The sequence below is a fragment of the Oncorhynchus mykiss genome, chromosome Y (assembly GCF_013265735.2).
Source record: "Oncorhynchus mykiss isolate Arlee chromosome Y, USDA_OmykA_1.1, whole genome shotgun sequence".
NCBI classification, from domain to species: domain Eukaryota; kingdom Metazoa; phylum Chordata; class Actinopteri; order Salmoniformes; family Salmonidae; genus Oncorhynchus; species Oncorhynchus mykiss.
Window position 1 is genome coordinate 11,864,909 of NC_048593.1, and position 16,720 is coordinate 11,881,628.

Below are 16,720 nucleotides of genomic sequence, written 5' to 3' on the forward strand. Positions count from 1 at the left end.
CTCAATTAGGCTTTTTCTACTTCCATTGTCCTTGAAAGAGAGGCTAAACACCTCTCACACATCCAGACAGCCACAGTAAATCTGACCTGGTGTTTCCCGTTGATGAAGCTGAGCATTGGGGGAAAAGGGATGGGATGCATGCCGTCAGAGTCCTCACTGCCGCGAATGGCCTCACTCTGGGTAACTGGGAAGGCTGGGATGAGAGGGGACTGGAAATCTCCATTACCCCCTAAAGGGTGTCCCAGAATCTGCAGGATGTGGTCCACTGGAAACACAGGAACAACACAGGGAGAGTAGGGAGGTGAGATAAACAGTGAGGGTGTCTGTCTGTCTGTGTGTCTGTGTGTGTGTGGACGTGTTTAACTATTCTTGCGGGGACCAGCAGTCCCCGCAAGAATAGTAAACGGAAGAAAAAAACTGGGGACATTATTTCTAGGGTGTTTGTGGTTGAGATTATAATTTGTGTTAGGGTTAGAATTACGTTTAAGGTTAGGAGTTAGGGTTAGTTTTAGGGTTAGGAGCTAGGGTTCAGTTTAGGGTTAGAGTTAAGGTTAGGTTTAGGGTTAGGAGTTAGGGTTAGTTTTAGGGTTAGGAGCTAGGGTTCAGTTTAGGGTTAGAGTTAAGGTTAGGTTTAAGGTTAGGAGTTAGGGTTAGTTTTAGGGTTAGGAGCTAGGGTTCAGTTTAGGGTTAGAGTTAAGGTTAGGTTTAAGGTTAGGAGTTAGGGTTAGTTTTAGGGTTAGGAGCTAGGGTTCAGTTTAGGGTTAGAGTTAAGGTTAGGTTTAAGGTTAGGGATTTTGAACGGGACTGAATTGTGTGTCCCCACAAGGTTAGCTGTACAAGGCTGTGTGTGTGTGTGTGTGTGTGTGTGAACATAATGACCTGCAAATCCTACAGATTCAGGTCTACCAGAAACACACCACAGTGAAACTCTAATGCACATGGTTGATAAATGATAATTGTTTCAGCATTGCAATATGCCAATATGCTGTTATACTATCCACAAAGACTTAATAGTGTATGCTGTGTGTTGGCTTATGACTGGTTCAATGAGAGCCAGAAGCATTATTTGAACAATGCAGGTTTGTGTCTTCATTAGGTCTTTATGGTACACATGGAACCTATATCGCGGGAACGGGTGCAAGGGGAAGCACATTTGGACAGGGTAGCACTAAACCTGAGGTTAGTTATGTCTCTGGGGACAAACAAAACCATGTGAGATGGTAAACTTTTAATCTGCCGTTGAATGAGCGTGTGTGTGTGTGTGTGTGTGTGTGTGTGTGTGTGTGTGTGTGTGTGTGTGTGTGTGTGTGTGTGTGTGTGTGTGTGTGTGTGTGTGTGTGTGTGTGTGCGTGCGTGTGTGTGTGTGCGTGTGTGCGTGTGCGCGTGTGCGTGCGTGCGTGCGTGCGTGTGTGCGTGTGTGTGTATTCGTCATACTTAACCATGTTAATAAAACCCAAACCCAACCTAAAGAGGTGTCCGTCCCTTCGTGACCCTGAATCAGATACTGATCAGATACATTCTGCTATATGTCTACTATATCTACTATATGCCAAACAGGACGATTTAACTACACAGATGTAGGATCTTAATTTGAGCTAGTTTGCTACAACAGGAGAATAATCCTGCTGCAACAGGAAATGTGAATTATTATGTGATAATAATGGGCATTTTAGTAGGGGTTGATAAGTTTTTCGTTCGGGCAAATCAAGTCTGAAATGTCACAATTACAAACTTTAGAACCCTTTAAAACTCAAATACACTAGAAGTTGGCATTCCCTGCTGTGCAGGACAATTCTTAGCAACAAAAGGGTGATGAAATTAAGACCCATCTGTAATACTCCATATTTCAATGTCTCAATTCCCTTTACTTGTGTAGAAATTGTGGAAGTATAACCCACTGAGGAACTAAACTCTTATTGAGTTACTGGTTGAAATATGACCCAATACAGGATCCAATATACAATATGTCCCTTTAATAATAAACAATAGCCATTCATAAACGTTATGGCTTGGATCGGGTAGCGGAGCTGGTAGACTCACACACATTAAAAGAGAAAAAGGGGAGAGGCTTGGGGTGCGGTGTAATGTTGGGAAGGAATGAAGGGAGAGATGGGAATGTTAGAGGGTCGATGAAGGGAGCAGACCGAGGGAGCAATTAGTTGAGAGTGATTACAACGCTGACTGATCTGAGAGAGGCTCTGCCATTTGACCTCAGGGTCACGTGTGCCGCTCTTTCTCTCTCCCGCCCTCGCGGAAAAGTAACTGCCGAGCTACAAAACGAAAAATGAGTTACCGTGTGTCCACATCTGGTTGTGCAGAACCTGCGGGTGTGCTTCCATGTAAACTGGTTGCAAATGGACAGAGATGATAACGACACAACTTCTCTATTAAACCAAGACAACAAACAGCTGGAAAGGACCCAGAGGTGATCCTCAGTCAGGACAGAGATTTCCTTAAGACATCACTGGAAGCACGCAAAGCAGGCACACACAGCAGACCCGGAGGTGATCCTCAGTCAGGCACACACAGCAGACCCGGAGGCAGAAATAATCAGTTGGACGGGCCTTTGATTTCCACGTCCACAGGCAGCTTGTGGGATTCAAGTTTGGGGAAGCTCACAATTTATCCTACCATTTCTACCCATCTGCCAATTCTGATTATTTCGACATGTGCTTTTTATTGGAACGGTTGAATTTCAATAATAACGTTTTCGTTTCTCAAAAATCATTGTCACCTGGTTAAATCCTAAAAATCTGAAGTAAAAAATTGGACTTTGCGCAGAGCCACTAGCCTCTATCACATGGACCATTGACACACTGTGATCCATTGGCGGCGAAAGAAATGAGAGCACAGAACTCAAGAGATTCAGCAGTAGGCGTATAACTTCCATCGTTAATTAAGTAAAATACATAGGCCTAAAGCCGGGGGGGAAATAAAAGCAGTAGAAAATATCCTGCTGAAAATTCTGGTTCTTTAAATCACAATCTACCTACTGCTCCTGTCTGCATTCCATTCTATCTTCAAATTAAAAAAATTTAAAAATTGGGTATGTATTTTGAATGGGTTTATTTACACAGGAGAAATGATAACATTTTGGCGAAACATACATTTACTTCAGGGCAATCCAACATCCTAACAGTGCACTGCACCCGCCAATTTCCTTTGGCTGAAACCAGAGATCCTGTATATACTGACGAGATGCTCATGTCTCCGCCCTAAACAATGGGAGTCTTTGGTCCCAAAGGCGGGAAGGCAGGCGACAAGCATGTTACTCCCATAGAAACGCATTGGGCTTTAACTGGACGGAATTTGGTGAAAGTGAGCCCTCTTGCTTCACCTCTTCCTCTCTGTTGAAACTAAGCATACCACTGGAGAAAGCACCCAAGCAAGCGAAACAGCGCCCTTCTATATGTGGCCCATGTATCTGATGCTGTCTGGCCAGAAATAGTATGACACGCCATACTCTTTTGGTGCAGACATGATCAGATACGTGGTCTACACATACTGGGACAGAGGGGCGCCGTTTCACTCGCTCGCTCAGATGCTTTCATGAGATTGATGCATCTTTCTGTTGGCCGTGTGTTGGTCAAATAAGTTATAAATATAGCAATATTTTATTTGGATGGGCAAGGAGGTATGGTAGGCCCTCTAAGGCCCGCCATAACGCCCACCCACCCACCCACCCACCCACGCATGCACACACACAGAGAGAAACACAGCTAAGTTAGGTCATTCCTAAATCTAAAATGTTCCCACAGATACTGAACTCCTACAGCAGCCAAGGCTAGAAATCTCTTTTAATAACGGAGATATGCATATATTATGGAGATGCATCAGGTCAGTTTTAGGACACAGTTGTCCAGCAGTAGCCTGGTTAATAGGTGGTCACTGTCTCCTTCCTGTCCATGCCCCACACACACACACTCTTTAGCCATGTGTACTGTATACTCTCTTTCCATGCTACTATCTTTGACTGACCATTCCTACACTGGACATCTGTCGAGATCCGACAGAGCGTCACTACAAGCAGCTCACTCTGAAGCCCAGAGAGTACAGAGTCCTTCAGCACACGCAGTCGCCCACAGAGACTCATAATGTTATACTTAAGCAATAAGGCCAGAGGAGGTGTGGTATATGGGGGCTGTTTTTATCCACGACGCAACGCGGAGTGCCTGGATACAGCCCTTATCCGTGGTTTATTGGCCATATATCCCAAACCCCCGAGGTGCCTTATTGCTATTATAAACTGGTTACCAATGTAATTAAAGCAGTAAAAAGAAATATTTTGTCATTCCCATGGTATATGGTCTGATATATTATGGCTGTCAGCCAATCAGCATTCAGGGCTCAAACCACCCAGTTTATAAAACAGGACTTATTACAGTCACTTCACAAGGTGGCTGAGACGGTTCATAGTTTGGCGATACAATCATGAGAACATACCTGGAAACAGAGGTGTTATGTCCACATACACAGAGTTAGCAGTGTTGAGATAAGAGTTTGTTTGGTTGTGTATTATTAAATGGAACATTACCTTGTCATCGGAGTCGACTGTAAACTCTCACCTGATTGGTTCCGGTCGTGCACGTCGACGATGATGAGGTGGATTGGTGGTTTGGTGGGTGAGGCCTCCTCATGGATAGCCACCGATGTGTCCATGCCGTATGATTCCGTGGCTCCTGGTTGGCTGTGGGTTGTTGTTCTAGAGCTCTTGCCCTCCTCCCCCTTGTAGACCACAGCAGGCTGCTGTCCTGTCACTTTGTCCCCACCAGATGGGCCATGCTCTGGGGTGACCAACCCTGGATACCCCTTTGGATGTCCTGGGTACCCTGGTTGTCCTGGGCGTGAGGGGTCCGACCCCAGTCCTGTGTCTGCCGTGAAGCCCTGTGTGGGAGTCATCACTCCCCGGTCATCCCCCTCACTCTCCCCATCACTACTGCTCCCCTCCCCACTCCCACTGCTCTCCCCCCTGCCTGAGCCTGTCTGAACCTCCCCCTCTTCCTTGTCTCCCCCCTGGTTGATGTCTAGTTGGGGGCGGGTGGGCTGGGAACGGATGGTGGGAAGAGGGGGCAGCTGTAGGGGGAGCAGGGGATCACCCATGGGGGGCAATGACTCTACCTTGGTTAGGTCTGGGACAAAGTCCTCCCCATCGTACTCAGGGAACTGAGTGGTACCAACAGAGAAGTCTGTCTTTTGGTCTGTCGTTCTGTCTCCTACCTGGGTAGTTCTGTCTTTGCCTGTCGTCTCGCGGTCAGTGGTGCGATGCTCGTCTTTGGCGGAGTGTGTTCCGTCTGTGGCAGTGTAATGTCGGACTGTGCCTGTATAAGCGGTATCGTGTGGTCCACCTGTATGCTCACTTCTGTCTTGGCCAGTTGTTTGGTGTGGTTTGTCTGCAGCTGTGCGGTCAGCTCTGTCTGCGGGAGTTGAGCCTGTAAGGTTTGGTCCGCCTGCGTGGTAGGTAGTGGGAGGTTCGTCTGTGGCCGTGTCTATCCTGCGAGCATGCGTGGTCGTCACAGGTCCAGGAGGGGGGATCTCTGGTTCCTTACCTGCAGAGACAGAGAGGAGGGGTTTAGCACAAAACGTTTCACGTTGCTGCTATGAGGTGGTCTCTCAGATTACATCACCTGAGATCACAGTCAAGGTACAGTCGTGTACTCCGAGGCAAATAGAAAGACGAATGAACATGCAGTGCCATAGTAAATCGAAGACAACGGAGAAACAGAATGCCATCGGGGGAACGCTAAACATGGTGTTGTCAGAATCCGAACGGCGTCAGCTCACAGCAGCAGGCTGTAAAAGGACATCAAACCCAGAGAGTTACATTTTTTAAAAGAGCGACGTCAGCCGTTAAGAATCATTAAGTGTCAGTGCCAGCGGGTGTAAGTAAGTCAGAATGTCTCTCTTTCTCTCTCTGCCAGGAGGTCTGTATTTTTAGACTGCATGGCGTGTGAACTGTGTTGAAAATGGTTGTTTTAGGCCAACTGTAAACCTCCGACCTCCCTTTTCCCCTGGCATAAGCGTGTATGCATACACACACACCCGCAAACACACACCTAGATGTGCTGAAACGTTTATTTTGGCTACGCACAACCTGCTATGTTCCAACACTGGCGCACATCTTTAGGCAACATGTCTCTTTTTCCTCCTGTAGAAAATAGCAACATGTCTCTTTTTTCCTCCTGTAGAAAATAGCAACATGTCTCTTTTTCCTCCTGTAGAAAATAGCAACATGTCTCCTTTTTCCTCCTGTAGAAAATAGCAACATGTCTCTTTTTTCCTCCTGTAGAAAATAGCAACATGTCTCTTTTTTCCTCCTGTAGAAAATAGCAACATGTCTCTTTTTCCTCCTGTAGAAAATAGCAACATGTCTCCTTTTTCCTCCTGTAGAAAATAGCAACATGTCTCTTTTTTCCTCCTGTAGAAAATAGCAACATGTCTCTTTTTTCCTCTTGTAGAAAATAGCAACATGTCTCTTTTTTCCTCCTGTAGAAAATAGCAACATGTCTCTTTTTTCCTCCTGTAGAAAATAGCAACAAGTCTCTTTTTTCCTCTTGTAGAAAATAGCAACATGTCTCTTTTTTCCTCCTGTAGAAAATAGCAACAAGTCTCTTTTTTCCTCTTGTAGAAAATAGCAACATGTCTCTTTTTTCCTCCTGTAGAAAATAGCAACATGTCTCTTTTTTCCTCCTGTAGAAAATAGCAACATGTCTCTTTTTCCTCCTGTAGAAAATAGCAACAAGTCTCTTTTTTCCTCTAGTAACCCTTTACCATCAGTGGAAAAGGGAAGGCCTACATACATGCAAAGTCATAACATCCCTCTCTGTGTCGCCCACATCCACACAACCACAATGCACCTGTGTAACGTGCTCGCTGCTTGTCTCATGGACAGCTGACGCATGCACGTTAACCTTACCGACATACTGTCATGTCATAATTATGTTTTAATGTATATATTCTTTTTTAGCCCCCACCTCTCAAAATGTTGGATGCCCCCCCCCCCCCACCCCTTCCTCTCTCCCACACTCCCTCTCTCTCTTTTCCTCCCTTTCTTTGGCCACTTATCTTTCCCCCTCTCTCACTCTGCTTCTCACTCTCTCTTTCACCCCCATTCTCCACCTCTCACTCCATCCCCCTCTCTCTCTCTCTGTGTGTTGGAGGTGTGTATAGCTGGCAGGACTCTGAGCAAAGACACTCAGGGAGAGTTCACCTGCTCACTCAAACTGTGAGGGGACGTGGACAGTCCAGCATCCAGCCCAGCCAAGCTAGCTCCATCTCCAGCCCTGGTCTGATGTCACGTGTTTGGCTGGGCCAGGCCATCTGGCTGGCCTGCAGTCTGTCCCGAGTCCCGTTAGCCATGTCACTTCCACTATGCATTAGCCCGCATGCCCTATAGGCTAAATGCAAGACCCAGCTCACATATAGTTTCTGAGCTGTATGAATCAGCCACACACAGTCGGAGACGCTACCGTTTCATGTGCATTATGTTATGGATTTCATCAAATGGTCTTTTAGAAACCACTAGATTGCAACAGAATATTTAGTGTCTGCAAAAAGAGGGTTGCAAGTGTGTAAATTGATACTGATAATCTGATAATGATGATCATGATGAGAATGATACTCTTGGGCAAGCAAGACTTGCCCTCCCTCTTTCTCTCATGTTCCCCTCTCTCTCTGGGAAGGGGCCCGCTGTAATGCATTAGGGACCTGTCCTGTTTCTCTCTGTGCTTCTCGCCGTGTAGATAGCATGAGTTGGGTTTTCCCCTAGTAAAAAAAAACAAAAAAATACACACACACACACACAGGCTCATAAACGGGAGGAACAGAAGAGAGAGGAGCGAGCGGGAGGCTATTCTTCAGCACGGTGGAGTTAAACAGGGCGCTGGTTCTCTGTAGAACTCATTCTCCTTCCCCTTGCAACCCCACACTATGAACTGATTTGGTTTCCTAACTGTCACTGAGTCTCTGCTGTGAGCCCCCCTAGAGTTATCGTTGTCTAATGACCCACCAAATCAGAGCCATGTTTCGAGCCGGGATCCAGTCCTAAGCCCTGACCCTGAAAGAATGGGCCAACCATGTGGAAGACATTGGGTTATGTCAGTCGTGAAGTTGGAAACCGGAAGGTTGAGAGAGGATAAAGAGGTTGCAGACTGCAGTAAGGTAGAGGGAGGAAGGAGAGGTTGCAGACTGCAGTAAGGTATGGGGAGGAAGGAGAGGTTGCAGACTGCAGTAAGGTAGAGGGAGGAAGGAGAGGTTGCAGACTGCAGTAAGGTAGAGAGAAGAAGGAGAGATTGCAGACTGCAGTAAGGTAGAGGGAGGAAGGAGAGGTTGCAGACTGCAGTAAGGTAGAGGGGGGAAGGAGAGGTTGCAGACTGCAGTAAGGTAGAGGGAGGAAGGAGAGGTTGCAGACTGCAGTGAGAAGGGGGAGGAAGGAGAGATTGCAGACTGCAGTAAGGTAGAGAGAAGACGGAGAGGTTGCAGACTGCAGTAAGGTGGAGAGAAGAAGGAGAGATTGCAGACTGCAGTAAGGAAGAGGGAGGAAGGAGAGGTTGCAGACTGCAGTAAGGTAGAGGGGGGCAGGAGAGATTGCAGACTGCAGTAAGGTAGAGGGAGGAATGAGAGGTTGCAGACTGCAGTAAGGTGGAGAGTAATGTGAGGTTGCAGACTGCAGTAAGGTAGAGAGTAATGAGAGGTTGCAGACTGCAGTAAGGTAGAGAGTAATGAGAGGTTGCAGACTGCAGTAAGGTAGAGGGAGGAAGGAGAGGTTGCTGACTGCAGTAAGGCAGAGAGTAATGAGAGGTTGCAGACTGCAGTAAGGTAGAGAGTAATGAGAGGTTGCAGACTGCAGTAAGGTAGAGAGTAATGAGAGGTTGCAGACTGCAGTAAGGTAGAGGGAGGAAGGAGAGGTTGCAGACTGCAGTAAAGAAGAGGGAGGAAGGAGAGGTTGCAGACTGCAGTAAGGTATGGGGAGGAAGGGCAGGTTGCAGACTGCAGTAAGGTATGGGGAGGAAGGAGAGGTTGCAGTAAGGTAGAGGGAGGAAGGAGAGGTTGCAGACTGCAGTAAGGTATGGGGAGGAAGGACAGGTTGCAGACTGCAGTAAGGTAGAGGGAGGAAGGAGAGGTTGCAGACTGCAGTAAGGTAGAGGGAGGAAGGAGAGGTTGCAGACTGCAGTAAGGTATGGGGAGGAAGGAGAGGTTGCAGACTGCAGTAAGATAGGGGGAGGAAGGAGAGGTTGCAGACTGCAGTAAGGTAAAGGGAGGAAGGAGGGGTTGCAGACTGCAGTAAGGTAGAGAGAAGACGGAGAGGTTGCAGACTGCAGTAAGGTAGAGAGAAGAAGGAGAGATTGCAGACTGCAGTAAGGTAGAGGGAGGAAGGAGAGGTTGCAGACTGCAGTAAGGTAGAGGGGGGCAGGAGAGGTTGCAGACTGCAGTAAGGTAGAGGGAGGAAGGAGAGGTTGCAGACTGCAGTGAGGTAGAGAGTAATGAGAGGTTGCAGACTGCAGTAAGGTAGAGAGTTATGAGAGGTTGCAGACTGCAGTAAGGTAGAGAGTAATGAGAGGTTGCAGACTGCAGTAAGGTAGAGAGTAATGAGAGGTTGCAGACTGCAGTAAGGTAGAGGGAGGAAGGAGAGGTTGCAGACTGCAGTAAAGAAGAGGGAGGAAGGAGAGGTTGCAGACTGCAGTAAGGTATGGGGAGGAAGGGCAGGTTGCAGACTGCAGTAAGGTATGGGGAGGAAGGAGAGGTTGCAGTAAAGTAGAGGGAGGAAGGAGAGGTTGCAGACTGCAGTAAGGTATGGGGAGGAAGGACAGGTTGCAGACTGCAGTAAGGTAGAGAGAGGAAGGAGAGGTTGCAGACTGCAGTAAGGTAGAGGGAGGAAGGAGAGGTTGCAGACTGCAGTAAGGTATGGGGAGGAAGGAGAGGTTGCAGACTGCAGTAAGATAGGGGGAGGAAGGAGAGGTTGCAGACTGCAGTAAGGTGAAGGGAGGAAGGAGGGGTTGCAGACTGCAGTAAGGTAGAGAGAAGACGGAGAGGTTGCAGACTGCAGTAAGGTAGAGGGAGGAAGGAGAGGTTGCAGACTGCAGTAAGGTAGAGGGGGGAAGGAGAGGTTGCAGACTGCAGTAAGGTAGAGGGAGGAAGGAGAGGTTGCAGACTACAGTGAGGTAGAGAGTAATGAGAGGTTGCAGACTGCAGTAAGGTGGAGAGTAATGAGAGGTTGCAGACTGCAGTAAGGTAGAGAGTAATGAGAGGTTGCAGACTGCAGTAAGGCAGAGAGAAGAATGGGAGGTTGGAGACTGCAGTAAGGTAGAGAGTAATGAGAGGTTGCAGACTGCAGTAAGGCAGAGAGTGGGGAATGGGAGGTTGGAGACTGCAGTAAGGCAGAGAGGGGAATGGGAGGTTGGAGGCTGCAGTAAGGCAGAGAGAGGGGAATGGGAGGTTGGAGACTGCAGTAAGGCAGAGAGAGGGGAATGGGAGGTTGGAGGCTGTAGTAAGGCAGAGAGAGGGGAATGGGAGGTTGGAGACTGCAGTAAGGCAGATAGAGGGGAATGGGAGGTTGGAGACTGCAGTAAGGCAGATAGAGGGGAATGGGAGGTTGGAGACTGCAGTAAGGCAGAGAGAGGGGAATGGGAGGTTGGAGACTGCAGTAAGGCAGAGAGAGGGGAATGGGAGGTTGGAGACTGCAGTAAGGCAGATAGAGGGGAATGGGAGGTTGGAGACTGCAGTAAGGCAGAGAGAGGGGAATGGGAGGTTGGAGACTGCAGTAAGGCAGATAGAGGGGAATGGGAGGTTGGAGACTGCAGTAAGGCAGAGAGAGGGAAATGGGAGGTTGGAGACTGCAGTAAGGCAGAGAGAGGGGAATGGGAGGTTGGAGGCCGCAGAAAGGCAGAGAGAGGGGAATGGGAGGTTAGAGACTGCAGTAAAGAAGAGAGAGGGGAATGGGAGGTTGGAGACTGCAATAAGGCAGGTAGAGGTTGGGGATGTAGGACACTCATAGACTGCAGTAAAGGAGAGGTGCAGGAGGTAGGGGAATGCAGTAATGCAGGGAGAGGAAGGGGACACTGCATACTGCAGTAATGTAGGGAAAGGAAGATGATGTATGGGTTAGAGATTGCAGTTAAGCATAAGGCAGGGAGTATGGGGTGATACAGTAAAGCAAGGAGCGGAAGGGAGTGGGCCATTGTCTTTCCAGATGTAAAGTACATGCTTACTGTGCAAACAGATGTGTCCAACATGGTATCGCAATAAAAGTCCTTTTAAAAGCTTTAAACGCTTGGTGGGCCAGATCCTAACAAATGCCTGTAACTTGAACTACAATACAAATCATGTCAACTGAAAACAAACATCTAAAATGTAAAGCATTCAGCCTTTTACTGTAAACTAACAGTTTCACCTTAACCAGCCTCTCCATCCTCTTCTCTCTATCTCTAATCGTCTCTCTCTAACTCCCTCCCCTCTCCCTCCCTCTGCCCCTCTCCCTCTCTCCATCTCCCCCCTTCTCCCCCCACACAACCCTTTCTCTGTCTCATAGATGTGCTCTGTCCCCGCAGGCTCGGTCGTTTAAACAACCCTCAGCAGGAAGTGAAAACAAGGGGAGAGTTCATCCCCACACAGGACGGGCCATAACTCATTGAGCCTGCGAGAAACCACATAAATATCCCTGATGCTACTCCGGCCTGCCAAGTCTGAATGTCCGTTAGGGGAACAGCTCCTCTCTAGCCTGCGACCCCCTCCCTCCCTCTCCCTCCTTAAGAACATGTCTACTCTCTCCCCCCTTCTCACTACTTCTCTCTCCCATATCTCAATGTCTGGCTCCTCCTCTCGCTCTTCTTCTTCTTCTTCCCGATCTTCAATATCATCATTGTGATCACCATTGTCATCGCCGCCATAGTAGCAGCGACAGCAGCTTTAGCAACCGTGGTGGTAGTAGCCTTACACAAGTCTTACCCTTGAAGCAGAACGCTCCATGTCTGTCAATAGGTTTGGGGAAGCCAGTCTGGTTGGGGAATCGGTACAGAGTCCGGACCCCCAGCAGCCCTCCTCCACACTGGGGCCTGGGGACCGAGATGGGGTAGCGGGCGCTCCCGTCTGACAGCCAGCCGTAGTCACAGCGATCCAGGCCTCCGCGCCACGCGGCGAACAGGTTGCCAGGGGAGGCGAGCACCGCCCCCTGAGTCTCGCACGCGCGCTTAGCCTGGCGAAGGGTCAGCTTGTAACGGATAGGAGCATAGAACACCTCACCTGCAGGGGGAGAAGTATGTACACTTTACCCAATGAGACACACGCTTTAACTCGCCATCAGGAAACACCAAACACTAAAACTCACTCATACACACTTTCTCACCGCGTAGTTTGTCTGCGTAACAGTAGACGTCGTAGGTCTCTTTAGGGTCTCTGAGCCCATACGTCCTGATCCCAGGCCTGTGCATCATATCGCCCATGCAACCAGGACGGGGCTTCGTGATTGGGTATCTACAGGGAAGAGAGAGAGGGGGAGCATGGGAAATGTAGTTTACCAGACATACTCTAACAGGGCCGGAGGTATCCTCGAGACGGGTACTAAACATATTTGGTTTCATCACCAGCCACAGCAGTTGAGAGCTGTGATGCTTATTAAGTAACACGCAAACACACCTGACTGTCTGGTCGGCCATCCAGCCGGCGTCACACTGGTCCAGTCCGTCCTCGAAGGCGGCAGTCAGCTGTTCGGCCGTAGCGATGGTTGCCCCGGCCGCGCGACACGCGTCAACGGCCCCGGGAAAGGAAAAGGTATAGCGGCTAGAAGCAGACCTGTAGTGGAACACCACACCTGGAGAGAGACAGAGACAGGAGGTCAGTGTGTGTGTTTGTGTGGTGAGTGCCTGTGTTGAGTATCGAGACGGTTACCGAAAGGACGCAACCAGCGAGCCCACTTTCACAAGCAATTTAGAAGAAAAAAACTGTCGCCCAGATCCACTTACTGCACAATAAGTGCATTCAAATAAGGAAACGGAGACGACCAAGTAACACGAGCATCAGACTGCAGATAGGACAGGGAAGAAGACTGCCCTGAAATACTTTAGCCCCTCTGACATCCTGGAACTGCCTGAGGATGTTCGCCTGGTGCAATCAGAACCCTGTTTTCCAAGTTCATAAGAGAGTTCGTTGTTTCTCCCTCTAGGAAACTGGCTCCAGTTGTAGAGTTCGCTGAATAGACTGACAAGCAGTAAAAAGAGTTGTTAGTCGGAGAGAGCTGTCTCTGGTTGTATCTACACACAGAGACTGTACCAACAGACCATGGTACCGACAGACCGTTGTACCAACAGACCGTCATCTCTAATGCATCTCTAATGCACACTATGTGACAATCTAGGCTATTCAGGGGGTTTCTCCTTATGAAAGATACCCAGCTTGAATGTCACACAGTAGTATACTGTACCCCCCAGATTTCAATAACTCTGAGCTGATTTCTTAGTGGTTTGTACAGTCTTTCATGTCCAACATTAAAATTGCACAGGACATTCGGGGGTGTCAGTTAGGGAATCGTGACCTAAAGGCTCCCTATGGAATAGCATGTCTGAGAGGGAAAGACACAAAACAGGTCGAGACATTAGAGACTTTTACATGATTTATATTTATATTACCCAACAACTCTCGTAGATGATGACAATAGCACATGGACCGATGGACCCATCCCAATAGGCGAAATGTGTGCGTAGTGTGTGTGTGTGTCTACTACCATGTGTGTGTCCACTCACCGCTGACATTGAGATGAACAGTATCCTGGGTGTCCTCCATCTCATGCATGACCTCGCAGCGGTACAGCCCAGCATCGCTAGCCCTCAGGCGGGCAACGATCAGTGAGGCGTCGCCTAATGCCTGGGGGTGGTTGGGCACCGACACCCTGCCCTTGTACTCCTGCTCCACCTTGATCACTCCTCCCTGGGCCACCAGCACCACACGCACCCCATCTTCCTCCAGCTTTGTCCACTTGATCCTCAGCTGGTCCTCTGGGCCCTGTGTGCTAGGGTTGTGGGTGGTGGGGGTGATGGAGAAGTGGCATGGTAGCACCACCCTGCCAGCCAGAGAGCCACTAGCGGGGGCAGCCTTCTCTACCTTCATCCTCCATGATGGATCTAGAGAGAGACAGAGGGAGTTACTATCTAGCCATGCTAGTAAGGACAAAAATGGCTATATTATCAAAAAGCAAGTACATGAGCTTTGGGGTCAGGGCTAGGGGTAAGGTTGAGTGAGGGTCAAGGTGAGGGGTTAATATATTCAACTACGGAGTGAACGTGTAAAGTGAAATCAGGACAGAAGGCACAGAGGGTGGATGGGTTTAATTCAGGACACCAAATGACAGAACAAACAGATAGACAGAGCATGGGGTTTGTTTGTGGATGGGTTCAGTGGAGGGCTGTACTGTATGTGATCCGGATAGCTTACCGTGTGATTAACTTGACCCCAGATGGAGGTAAGTGGGAGTGTGCGCATTTCAAGAGCACAGCTTTCTCAAACTCGGTCCCGGGGCCTCCCAGGGGTGCACGTTTAGTTTTTAGCCATAGCACTACGCAGCTGATTCAAATAATTCAAACTTGATGATGAGTTGATTATTTGAATGAGCTGTGTAGTGCTGGAGGGGGGGGGGGGGGGGGGGGAGACAAAAGGTGCACCTATTGGAGGCCCCAGGACCGAGTTTGAGAAACCCTTTTCCAGAGGACTGAGAGGGAAAATGGATGGAGCTGAGTGAATGCCTCGCTCCGTTTTCTGTGTGAAACCAATGACCTGTTCCCAGTTTGTTAGACTCTGATCCAGAGTGAAACACACACAGCAAGACTCACCTTGTTCAGCGAACGCACGACAGAGAAACACCAGACAGAGCAGGTGCCTGAGATGCAACATCTCTACAAAACCTGTGGAACAAAAAACACACACCGAGTTCATCACATTCAAATGGTCATGAATTCTATACCGGTATATACAGTATATATTACTTTAGCATGAACCATAAACGGTAGCGATTAAGGGGGAGAAGCCAGAGTGAGCCCTGAACCAGTGACTCTGTGATCACAGGGACAATTTCAGCCTCAGGGAAATGGAGGCACATCATTCCCTGAGAATAGAGAAAGCTCTATCTGTGCACCTGCACGCACGCACACGCACACACACACACACACACACACACACACACACAAATAAACCACTAGTATGACTCCAGGAGCCTATTGGGAAAACTATGCAGTCAGTTCTTGCAAGTATTGACCAAATCTGGGGAAGGAACATATTGTAGGCCTATGTAGTGTTGTGGGAAACTCGATCCAAAGATTAAGGCAGAGACTAATTGAATTGTAGAACAGTGAATATTTCAATCAAGCAGCTGCAAGGTAGTTCCCTCTCTGATCGCAGTCAGGGAAGGAGCTCCAAAAGTAAATGGTTCCATGTCCCTTATATAGTGAGAGGTGATAATACAATCATATTGTCACACAACAGCTATTTTATACAAGCAACTGTTCCAGAACACAATGGCCTTGTGTTAGGATGCAGACATAACAGGAGTCTATGAAAGGCCTTGACGTCACAGATGAACGGAACATAATGCTTAAGAAGTTACAACAGCTCACCCCAATTCTGCCACAACAGTAGACATGATTCTTGTTGTTTAGGCTTTCAGTGTTGAAATCCCTACATACTAAACTTGCTTCAACCTTCAACCTTGCTTCAACACAAACGCAGAGCTAGGGAGCCATAGTCGGGGCAGGTTCCAGACATAAGCGACATAAGCGTTTGCTTCGGCCCCAGGCCACTAGGGGGCCCCGACCCAAAACAAAATATAAACAGTTGAAGTGGGAAGTTTACATGCACCTCAGCCAAATACATTTAAACTCAGTTTTTCACAATTCCTGACATTTAATCCTAGTGAAAATGCCCTGTCTTAGGTCAGTTAGGATCACCACTTTATTTGAAGAATGTGAAATGTCAGAATAATAGTAGAGAGAATGATTTATTTCATCTGTTATTTCTTTCATCACATTCCCAGTGGGTCAGAAGTTTACATACACTCAATTAGTATTGGTAGCATTGCTTTTAAATTGTTTAAATGGATCAAACATTTCAGGTAGCCTTGAACAAGCTTCCCAAAATAAGTTGGGTGAATTTTGGCCCATTCCTTCTGACAGAGCTGGTGTAACTGAGTCAGGTTTGTTGACCTCCTTGCTCGCACATGCTTTTTCAGTTCTGACCTCAAATTTGCTATAGGATTGAGATCAGGGCTATGTGATGGCCACTCCAATACCTTGACTTTGTTGTCCTTAAGTCATTTTGCCACAACTTTGGAAGTATGCTTGGGGTCATTGTCCATTTGGAAGATCCATTTGCAACCATGCTTCAACTTCCTGACTGATGTCTTAAGATGTCGCTTCAAAATATCCACATAATTTTCCTCCCTCATGATGCCAACTATTTTGTGAAGTGCACCAGTCCCTCTTGCAGCAAAGCACTCCCACAACATGATGCTGCCACCCCCGTGCTTCACTGTTGGGATGGTGTTCTTCAGCTTGCAAGCTTCCCCCTTTTACTTCTAAACACGACAATGGTCATTATGGCCAAACAGTTTTATTTTTGTTTCATCAAACCAGAGGACATTTCTCCAAATAGTACAATCTTTGTCCCAATGTGCAGTTGCAAACCGTAGTCTGACTTTTTTTTATGGCGGTTTTAGAGCAATGGCTTCTTCCTTGCTGGGCGGCCT

General features: G+C 48.0%; 1 protein-coding gene across 2 annotated transcripts in view; it reads right to left on the reverse strand.

The window, feature by feature from the left end:
- vcanb (versican b) overlaps nucleotides 1-16,720 on the reverse strand; it is a 31,668-nt gene that overhangs the window by 11,580 nt on the left and 3,368 nt on the right. For both annotated transcript variants that reach the window (XM_036967200.1, XM_036967201.1), the window contains exons 2-8: nucleotides 14,814-14,885; nucleotides 13,731-14,108; nucleotides 12,628-12,802; nucleotides 12,338-12,465; nucleotides 11,941-12,234; nucleotides 4,566-5,546; nucleotides 87-265 (exon numbers count right to left, since the gene is read on the reverse strand). In XM_036967200.1, the coding sequence (XP_036823095.1) occupies nucleotides 87-265; nucleotides 4,566-5,546; nucleotides 11,941-12,234; nucleotides 12,338-12,465; nucleotides 12,628-12,802; nucleotides 13,731-14,108; nucleotides 14,814-14,885 (2,207 nt within the window). The remainder of the gene's footprint in view (nucleotides 1-86; nucleotides 266-4,565; nucleotides 5,547-11,940; nucleotides 12,235-12,337; nucleotides 12,466-12,627; nucleotides 12,803-13,730; nucleotides 14,109-14,813; nucleotides 14,886-16,720) is intronic.